General features: G+C 38.4%; 1 protein-coding gene across 1 annotated transcript in view; it reads left to right on the forward strand.

Annotated features, from left to right (window-relative positions):
• Nucleotides 1-188: 188 nt before the first annotated feature.
• The window catches only part of LOC107701342 (uncharacterized), a 41,678-nt gene continuing 31,746 nt past the window's right edge, over nucleotides 189-10,120 (forward strand). The window contains exons 1-18 of the mRNA XM_016503332.1: nucleotides 189-220; nucleotides 300-430; nucleotides 604-762; nucleotides 892-1,075; nucleotides 2,039-2,250; nucleotides 2,367-2,555; nucleotides 2,686-2,828; nucleotides 2,963-3,122; nucleotides 4,547-4,630; nucleotides 4,795-4,932; nucleotides 5,262-5,378; nucleotides 5,501-5,718; nucleotides 5,844-6,037; nucleotides 6,304-6,516; nucleotides 6,605-6,756; nucleotides 8,851-8,928; nucleotides 9,057-9,136; nucleotides 9,240-9,321. Of these exons, the coding sequence (XP_016358818.1) occupies nucleotides 314-430; nucleotides 604-762; nucleotides 892-1,075; nucleotides 2,039-2,250; nucleotides 2,367-2,555; nucleotides 2,686-2,828; nucleotides 2,963-3,122; nucleotides 4,547-4,630; nucleotides 4,795-4,932; nucleotides 5,262-5,378; nucleotides 5,501-5,718; nucleotides 5,844-6,037; nucleotides 6,304-6,516; nucleotides 6,605-6,756; nucleotides 8,851-8,928; nucleotides 9,057-9,136; nucleotides 9,240-9,321 (2,520 nt within the window). The 5' untranslated portion in view covers nucleotides 189-220; nucleotides 300-313. The remainder of the gene's footprint in view (nucleotides 221-299; nucleotides 431-603; nucleotides 763-891; nucleotides 1,076-2,038; nucleotides 2,251-2,366; nucleotides 2,556-2,685; nucleotides 2,829-2,962; nucleotides 3,123-4,546; nucleotides 4,631-4,794; nucleotides 4,933-5,261; nucleotides 5,379-5,500; nucleotides 5,719-5,843; nucleotides 6,038-6,303; nucleotides 6,517-6,604; nucleotides 6,757-8,850; nucleotides 8,929-9,056; nucleotides 9,137-9,239; nucleotides 9,322-10,120) is intronic.

Raw genomic sequence — 10,120 nt, forward strand, 5'->3', positions numbered from 1 at the left:
GTTATTTCTCTGGAACAGTGATGTGATTTGCGGCCAGCTCTTTTTGTTCTGCTTCACTTCACAGTGCAGCTGGAGAGAAGTCTGGATGATAGCCAGAGACTTTATTCTATAGATGCCGGGTTTCTTTTGCCTAGTGCTGTCAGCATCAGAGCTCTTGGGTTACTGAAGCAAAGGGGCCCAGAGTGGAGCTCTGCTGTGAGGATCAGGTATGGTGTACAAGGTAAGTGATTTCAACAAATAACACAACACTTTTAAGACAACAACACAACAGACTCTTCATTCACTTATTTATTTTCCAGAGGATTCACAGAATATGCAGGAGTGCCACATGACGCAGAAGCTCCACAGCGAGTCTGAACCAGTCCAGATGTACCGTATAACAGCAGCACATGAACTCCACTGTTCCCATGTCATCAACCTAAACCACAAGGTCAAATTTATTGTCTCGCAAATAGAAATGTACTATTTGGTTTCACAGGTTTAAAAAGCTTTCTGCAATTAATTCTAGTACTGATTCCCTTTTGGTTTCTTGCAATGCATATAATACAGTTCATGATAACAGATATGGCAACCTTCTGATTAGTGGATTGTTTCCACCAATAGATTCACCTTAAACATGAACGGAGCCCAATCCACGTCCAGTCATCTCTTGATGTAAGCTATGGAAAGCAGTGGAACCAGAGCAGCAACAAACACAGGGTCCTCTTCAATCAGTCCCTCAGAAACCAGTCTGAACCCGGCCTCACCAGTTATGCTGTGGAGGTTTTGCTTTACTAAAACATTCAGATTGAATCTTGACTGTGTACATCAAATGTGTTCTCATTGTCAGATGTTCAGGCTGTGGTGTTGATTATGATTATGACCCGTAATAATGTATACTGCCTCTTCCAGCTCAACCTGCGACTTCTAGACCGAGGACTGAATTACAGAACTCAGCTTCTGCACTCTTATTTCAAGAAACACAAATCTGAGAGCAGCACCCACCTGAAAATCAACTACAACAATCAGATGCCTCTGGTAGCTGGCGTCCACTGGAAGGACGTGTCAACAAAGACCTCCCTTCAAAAGTGGGAAGGTGTGTAAGTATATATTCCCTTGATGGTCACCAACCAGAATCCTTCATCCATTTGTGAAATTGTAGATTTTAGAGATCTAGACAATATAATGGTACCATATCTATTACCTGCCAATATTACCGATTTTGTTTATTGATCATATTGGTAGACATTGGATTTTTAACTGTGCATGTTCATTTCCATTTTTTATTTTATTTTTTTACATGTACAGTCATCTAAAGCTCACCTAAAGTTAATCTAGTTAAACTAAATACTAATATTGAATAACACTTTTAAATGTAGTCTTTAGGAAATCTCAAAATATCCATATAATAATGTACATTATAATTTAGTAATGCCTAAATTCACTTGTAACATTTAAAGTGATTGAAAATAGCTTTTAATGTTTTAGTTTTACTTTATTTAGACCAGTGATTCTCAACCAGGGGGCTGGGGGCCCAATAGGGTGCCTCAGCAAACTAACAAAGGGGGCGCAGGGTGACTATTTAAAACAATATTATTAATATATTAAACTATAACACAAAATCAACATCAAAACATGAATCATATTTATTTTTCCCCTCTCAATAAAATTTTTTTATTGAAGAACATACAGTTCCTGAATATGTGGAATGACATTTTGAAAAAAAAAAAAAAATCATGGTAAATCAATTTCTGTTAATAAAATTTGAAAACAAGCAGCTTTGTCATAATTACAGCAGAAATACCAGATATACCTCAGCCTATATGGGGTGGGGGGGCTTTGATTTGAACAAAACAGTATTGAATTTAATGTCTGCCATTTATCAGTTATTAGCTATAATCTAATAATAATGATCTGTTTGTTGTCCTGAATTTGATAGCAGTGCACTCTATAGGTTTCATTGGAAATGGCCCATTTGAGAGAGTGCCATGAATTTATACAGTTCATGTTAATATTCTAGTTCATGTAAAACTATGCTTGCCATTCATTATGTCCACAGGGTCATTTAACATGGATACCCCCTGGCTCTATGTGTACATAGCTCAAAAACTAACTCAGCCCCAGCGTGGCATCACGCATTTCAGCTCTGAGGTCACCACACGGAAACTGGTGAACATGCGAAGTGTTAAGCTAGAGGTTTTCTACAAGCATAGAGGCAAAGAACGACAAGGCCAGCTGCACCTTTTCACACCGACTGCCAGTTATATTAAGGTGTGCATACTTTCTATCACTTCTCACTCAGAGTTTTTGAGTATTTCTCTCAGAAATGTTCATATGGTCTTTCTGGAGGAACTTCAGGATAAGTGCTGATCTTGGTGTTGTTGAAGGTTGGTGGATGGAACATGCTGGGCAAGCGTGGAGTTAAAGCTTCATGCTCCATCAGCACAGCCTGGACACCAGCTTTGCACGGGCAAATATCTGTAGTCAATGGCAAGCAAGTGAAGACTCTGGAAATAAGTGCAGGCTATGGCAAGCAGGACCTCAATATTTCTGCGGTTCTCAGTACTCTGGCTAAGGTACCAGAAAATGAGTTTTCCTGCTATTGCAGTTTAAATATGTCCAAAATGTGTACTAGTCCGAATCTTTACATGTTTGTATGAACGTTAGCCATTCTGGACTGTATTGTTTTTTTTTCTGTCTAAGCAGAAGCTAAAGAAGAGGCTTTTGATGATGGCAATGACCCTATCGGATCTAAAAAACCCTTATGCGGAGCTACAGATGGAGGGTGCCATAGAAGAGATACGGAAGGAAAAGAAAATTTATCAGAAAAGATGGAAGCTAAACTTCAGGTCTGTCTGGAATATGAAAAGGACGAAGTAATGATAATGATGACAGCAGTAGGAACATATCACTGAATTTATCCACAGTGCTGTATTACTCTATACCCACAAGTGTATTTAGTTATGTTTGCTTCTTCCAACAGACAACCATTCACGTTTCTCCCTCAGAGTCTCATCCTCCAGGAGACATTCACAAGTCATCTACATCAGAAGGTTTATACTTTAGAGTCAAAGGTTCTTGTCCATGGAAACAAAAAGGTCATTCATGTCCTTACTCTGGGTTTCCAGCCACAGCAGCCATACGTGAGTCTGAAATTTATCGACACACTGTGTAATGATTGTGTTCATAGGCTATATTACAGTATATAGACTGTAATGGTAGAGTCACCCAAGTCTTTTATCCAAGAATTAAACTTAAGTTAGTTAATCAGAGTATGTGAATTCACTGGCAAGCTTTGCTAATTGAAATTTAATGTAAATGTTAGGGCCATACGCGGCAATGCTTAAATGTATTTTTACACAACAGTTCAATAAACAATGTTATAAAAGTACGCATTTACATCTTAGACACAATATTGCCATTTGCTTTGGTCTATTTTTGAAAATAATTCCAAACAAAACCAAACCAGAATCAAAACACAGTAGTAGTGTTCCTGAACGACTCAGTTGTTTGAATGGTTGAGTGAGTGATTCAATGACTCACTCATAAATACAATCACTTTTCTTTTCTGAACATATCAGGACTGTTTGAATGAATTAGCTGAGTGAATTATTCAGTGACTCACTCATAAAGATGGTCGCTTGTTTCGTTCCTGAATGAATCAGTGTTGTTTAAACAAAGAAAGACAGTGGTAACCAAACATGAAAATTAGCAAAAATTAATCTGCACTGAGCTTGTCCAATTTCATTATGTAATGCAAGTGTCACGCCATGGACTTTTCTGTGTGTTTTGTTCAGTTTCCTACGTGTCCCGTGTGCCTTTAGATCTAGTTTTCCCTTGTGTTTTCCTATTCCCTTATTTGGTCTTCCTGTTCCTGCTCCATGGTTGTTTCCAATTTGATTCCAGGTGTGTCTCATCTTCCCCTGATTAAGTTGTGTACTTAAGGAGTGTTTTGTTCAGAGTTCTTTGTCCGGTATTGAATCGTCATTCCCCGTGTCCTACGTGTAGTTTCCTTTGTGTAAATAAATTCTGTTATTATTCTGGATTCTCCTTTGTATCCTCGCTCCGACACAGTAGGCACAGCGTGACAATGTTTTTGGAGAAGAAAGCATTATGTTTTCTGTTGTTTTGTTGTAGATTCATTACATAATGCTAATCTTTACATCAGATAAACCAATGTGTGACCACCAACAGTTGCCATTCACTGTACTGCATTAATAGAAAGTTAGTTAATATAAAGAGTTTTAATATAAATTAATTTTCATTTTTCGTATTTTGTGTTGTGACTGTGGGGGTGGAAACCTTTTATGACGTAGCCATGCAGACTTACTAGACTGTCTCATTCTAGCATTCAATGCTGAGGAGGTCTCAAGCTTAGACGCTTCAGAAGGACTGGTCTAGGAAGTACGTAGCCTCACAAGGATGCAGCCTTCCAACTGAGAAGCGTCACTTGTTTCGTTTCTGAATGAATCAGTGTTTTTGAACAAATCGGTTGAATGAATGATCCAGTGACACACTCATAAAACCGAACAAAGCTAATTGTTGTGTAATATGGTTTATTTGTTAGGTGTGCTCCTCAATAGTCCAGTCTTTCAGCGCTGAGAGAATTCCCCAAGACTCAAAGATCTGTGTTACTGTCCAAAACCACCAGGTAAACTAGCAGATATATTTTATGTATCTCAGAGCAGTGCCACATTACTCTTAACTAGTGTACAGCTAGTGTCATTTTAAATCTTATATAGGATCATCATTTTAAAATGAGTTCACATTTTGTCTTTGTTCTTGTCAATGTGCTTTCGTAACCTGTCTGTGAAGACTGCTTATGAAATTCAGGGCAGGTTGTGGACTGGAAATGATGAAATACTTGCAGCCTTTGGTCAAGTACAACTTCATGACCTAACTACATCTCAGCAAGGTATTACAATGAAAGCCAACCTGTCCCAGCTGTTTCAGGTAAACAATTATTTTATTTTTATTTTTACTTGCCTCTTTACTTTACCCCCATGTGAAATACCTGTTTACAGTTTGTCAGTAAACAGTACACTGCTGTGAAAAAGTGTTTGCCCCCCGTCTGATCTTTACACTGAAGGTCATTGAATCTTCAACCAAAACATGAATCTATAAAAGTGACCCTTCATCAACAAAAACACAACTAGATGCATATTTCATGTATTTATTATTCAAATAGTCAAATTCAGATAACAGACAAGTCATTTTTCACATCATTGTTGTGTTGTACCTTTACCGTTTTTAGTAGAATTCAATTAAGAGTCTTTTTTCAGCTGGATTTCCCGACCTCTGTCAGCCTAGATATTGAGGTGCTCAGGAGTCACAGGAACAACAGCGAGTTTGAATATCATTCTGAAGGGAATGTTGCCATTGACGACAAGATTTACCATGTAAATGCCCTTTAAAAGTGACATTTTGCGAGTAATTAATTGCATATTTCTTAGTTCTAGGTTCTGTCAATGATGGTATAAGCTGATATTGAGTGTTTTTCTTATTTTTCATGACATTCCAGGCTAATGCAGCAATAACAGTATCCCCTTTTGGAAACATCAGCAGTTCTATCAGCCTGAAGGCAAATGAAAAAAATGCAACACTTCACTTTACTCTAGACAACAAGGTGGCAAAGGGCATTAATACTGTGTGCGTCCATGCTGGCTTTCGTCAGACTTTATTCCCAGGGGTCACTTCTGACGGTCGTATTCATTTAGCTGCTAATTCTTCTTCAGAAAGGTAAACTGATAACAGCAGTTCTATCTTAGTGTGGGATGACGTATTCACTGTGCTGCATCATCATTTATATTTATATTACTACCCATAATTTCTTTACAACATCTATCTTTTTCCTTTTTCTCCAGTGTTTTCTTGCAGTGTACAGTTAAAAAGGAAGAGGAGACGTTTAATGTTCACTTGAGTGGAACTCTACCAGATGATCAAGAGTGGCGACTATCTCTTTCAGCAGATATTTTCAATTCAATACAAGATCTCGCTGCTTTGCCTAATTCAGCTAGTTTAGCTGGAGTACTAACCCAGTCAAAGGGTCTAACTGAAGGTAAATCCAAGAGCAATGTGCTGATGCATTTACTCATTGTGCAAATTCAACATTTTCTGAAAGTTCTATATCTTTCAGGGAGGTCGACTTACGATTAATTAAAACAAAATTATTCAAGTAGAATTCAAGTTTATTTATTAATTGCATTACACAATGGGCTAAGTAAGTTCACCACCCAAATATAGCATCTAATTGAATGTGTCTGTCTCATATGTACATGTTAGTGCTTGCAACTTTCATGTTGTTGTTGTGTGTTTGTGGTGCAGGAGAGCTTACTGTAGTAGTGGACGATGCTGTATATGGGCTGGAAGTGACCCGTCAGCATGACAGGAAGTCTGGAGAAGATCTTAGTGCCTTACTATGTCTAGTTGCTATGGAAGAGTCACTGTGTGTAAACATCAACAGTAATTTAACACATTGTGGGTGCAGACGTCTTCATACCCAGCTGTCTCACTCTTTCCCTTGGCTTCGTTCTGCAGGTATGTTCAGCAGCATTAGCAGACTCTTGTTATGGCTGTGTAGTGGAGAGTAGTATGTTTCTGTTTCTGTCTCTGTCTATTCGAGCAGGGCTTCCGCTGAACAGCAGCGCAGGTGTGTTTGTGAACTGGAATGACAGAAGTGTCTGTGCCCTACTGACGCTGCATGCAGGGGCCAGCGGCCTGAGAGCCACACTGGAGCAGAGTTCACACCACAGCTCACAAACTACTGGATGCTCTCAGGTTAGAGTATCACAGTCATTCGGTAATTGTGAATCGCTGAAAGGCTCCCATAGTTCTCAATTCTCATTCACACCAGCTAACACACAAGAACAAATGCAGTATTTGTGCGGTTTCTTTTCCTCCTTGTTCCTCTTCTATGTCAATGAATTGGCTGAACTTCCTGGCTGTATGCAAACAAAGAAGTTGCTGTGTATTAATTAATTCACCAGATTTGAACTGACGAAAGTCAAGATGTTCAACGAATAATGACTAATGCGTCATATGAACTACTTTATGGGGCTTTTATGGTGATTTTTGCCTTTTTATGAGCTTGACAGTCATAGTCTTTTATTCTGCTTAAAGGGATAGTTCACCCAAAAATGAAAATTTGATGTTTATCTGCTTACCCCCAGGGCATCCAAGATGTAGGTGACTTGTTTCTTCAGTAGAACACAAACGAAGATTTTTAACTCAGTCAGTCTTATAATGGAGGTGAATGGGAATCACGGCTTTGAGAGTAAAAAAAAACACACAAACAAAACCAAATTAAACCCTGCGGCTCGTGACGATACATTGATGTGTAAAGACATGAAACGATCGGTCTGTGCAAGAAACTGAACAGTATTTATGCGGTAATGCACTTATAAGTCTGCGATCCGCCGTAAAGCAAGAAGAAGACGCGTCACTCGGTGGCTGTCGAGGACACGCTCAGGACGCGCTCAGATCAGTTCAGACATTGCAGTGCATCAGAGGTAAAAAAAATGATATAAATACTGTTCAGTTTCTTATGCAGACCGATCATTTCGTGTCTTTACACATCAATGTATCGTCGCGAGACGCAGGGTTTCATTTGGTTTTGTTTGTGTGTTTTTTTTTTTTTTTTACTCTCAAAGCCGTGATTCCCATTCACTTCCATTATAAGACTGACAGACTGCAACGGTTTGAGTTAAAAATCTTCGTTTGTGTTCTACTGAAAAAACAAAGTCACCTACATCTTGGATGCCCTGGGGGTAAGCAGATAAACATCAAATTTTCATTTTTGGGTGAACTATCCCTTTAAGCAGAATAAAAGACTATGACTGTCAAGCTCATAAAAAGGCAAAAATGACCATAAAAGCCCCATAAAGTAGTTCATATGACGCATTACTCATTTTTTGAGTTTTCATTTTTGGGTGAACTATCCCTTTAAGCAGAATAAAAGACTATGACTGTCAAGCTCATAAAAAGGCAAAAATGACCATAAAAGCCCCATAAAGTAGTTCATATGACGCATTACTCATTTTTTGAGTTTTCATTTTTGGGTGAACTATCCCTTTAGCATCTTTCATACTCGCTAATGGTCCATTACCATTATTTAATGTAATAATACATTGAATATGAAATTTTCTCACCCTCGTTCTTCTGTGGAGCATAAAAGAAGATCTTTTGAAAAATGTTTCCATTTTATGGCCAAAAACACTGAGACGTTTTTCAGAATATCTTATTTTGGGTTCTAGAGAATGTTTAATAAGCAAATAGTTTTGGTGACCATTGACGTCCACTGTATGAACCAAAAAACACTGAGACATTTTGTCAAAATATCTTATTTTAAGTTCCACAGAAGAAAGAAAGTCATGCAGGTTTGGAACAACACGAGGGTGAGAAAATTATGACAGACTATTCATTTTTAGGTGAACTATACATTTAATATTTCTCTCACACTGTATAAATTGGTTTTGATAAAAACTATGTAGCTGCCTTTATATTTCAGGAAAGGGGATCATCATCGATCACAAGGGTCCTTGGTGTCAAAAAGTTTGACAGATTTTGCAATGGAATAAATAAATATGCTAGTCCCGAAACCTTTCTAACATCTATATAGGTTGAACTTGGATCTGTGTTTGTTTTGAAAACACCTGTGATGCATACATTAATCACACTTAAACAAAGATTGATAATTACTTATTGAAGAATAAGCAGCATCAGTTTAACATGCATTAGTATCTATGTGGATGCCCCAGAAACCCCTTCTACACTCTGGGTCATTTCCCATGTTGATGAAGGGAAATGCCTCTGATTCCACACTCCTCTCCTACGAGCAAAGCAAACTGAAGGCCTGGAGGCTTGTTTTTACAGGTGAACTGCACAGAGGGGATCGACACAGGCCACCTGCTGGCCGTCTGCTCTGGGCAAGACCAGGAAGACTCACTGAAGGTACGTGGGTGAGAACATTTAAGAGCGTTTCCTTCTTTTGAAGAATGGTTCAGTGATCGTTGTGAACATTGGATTGTGCTTGTATCATGTGGTGAAGCACATCTGAACCCGTCCTGATATTTGTGTAGGTTGGAATCAGAGCCAGTCTTTATAACTCCCAGAGGTCAGCTTTCTCATTCGATCTTCAAGGTCACCACGATATCTCCAGGTACAGAAGTCTTGTAGGAAATGTCACAAAATTATTTCTTATTAGTTGAATGTACAGTACATGTATGAGTAGACTATCCAACTAACTCTTTTGTATTTTTTAGCATTGGACTAATGGTGAACATTTCCCACAACATATCTGCTTTGCATCCATACCTGCCATTTGAGTTTCACTCAAAATCACAGGTATGATACAATCATTTTTAATGTTTGTTTTTAATTACTGTGGTTATTTTTTGAAAGGAATAGTACTCTAAACATTTTAAAGGAGCATTCAGTACTTCTCTGGCTAGCATTTGCATCGCTATTCTAAATGTACTTTACGTACCGATACCACAATGGTGTTAGACGCTGCACTGCCATCTGTATTGTCCCTGAGTTTTATATAAATTACACTGATACTGGTGAGTTTAGAGAGCGGTCTACACAATAATTAACCCCTCACCTATTCAACCAAAAAGAAGCCACTTGGGCATTGCTTTGCATCAAATCTTTACACCTGTTTACTGTCTTTACTTTCTGTCTTCTGGCTTCAGACATTTTCTGCTGCTTCTCCCGTTGTTATAGCTGACAAAGCCCAATATTAAGTGTGTTTTGTCTCATTTTTGCTCTTTGAATCACCAAACAACACTACTAGCGTATCTACACTGGCAGCAGCCAATGAATGTGAGGATTCTCTCTTGCGTCTAGTGAAACACTGCAGGTCACGTCATTTCAGCATGGTGAAATATACTGAGCAGTGTTGGGGACTAACTAGATACATGTAACGGTGCACTCTAAAAAATGCTGGGTTAAATACAACCCAGAGCTGGGTAAAAAATGTAACCGTATTCCATTACAGTTACTGAGCAAAACATTTGCAATTAAATTACAGTTACTTATGAAAATATTAACAATTGCAAACACACACACACTCTCTAAAAAATGCTGGGTTAAATACAACCCAGAGCTGGGTAAAATAGGGACAAACCCAGCAATTGGGCTG

The sequence above is a fragment of the Sinocyclocheilus anshuiensis genome, unplaced genomic scaffold, assembly GCF_001515605.1.
Source record: "Sinocyclocheilus anshuiensis isolate Anshui unplaced genomic scaffold, SAMN03320099.WGS_v1.1 scaffold1726, whole genome shotgun sequence".
Lineage (NCBI taxonomy): Eukaryota > Metazoa > Chordata > Actinopteri > Cypriniformes > Cyprinidae > Sinocyclocheilus > Sinocyclocheilus anshuiensis.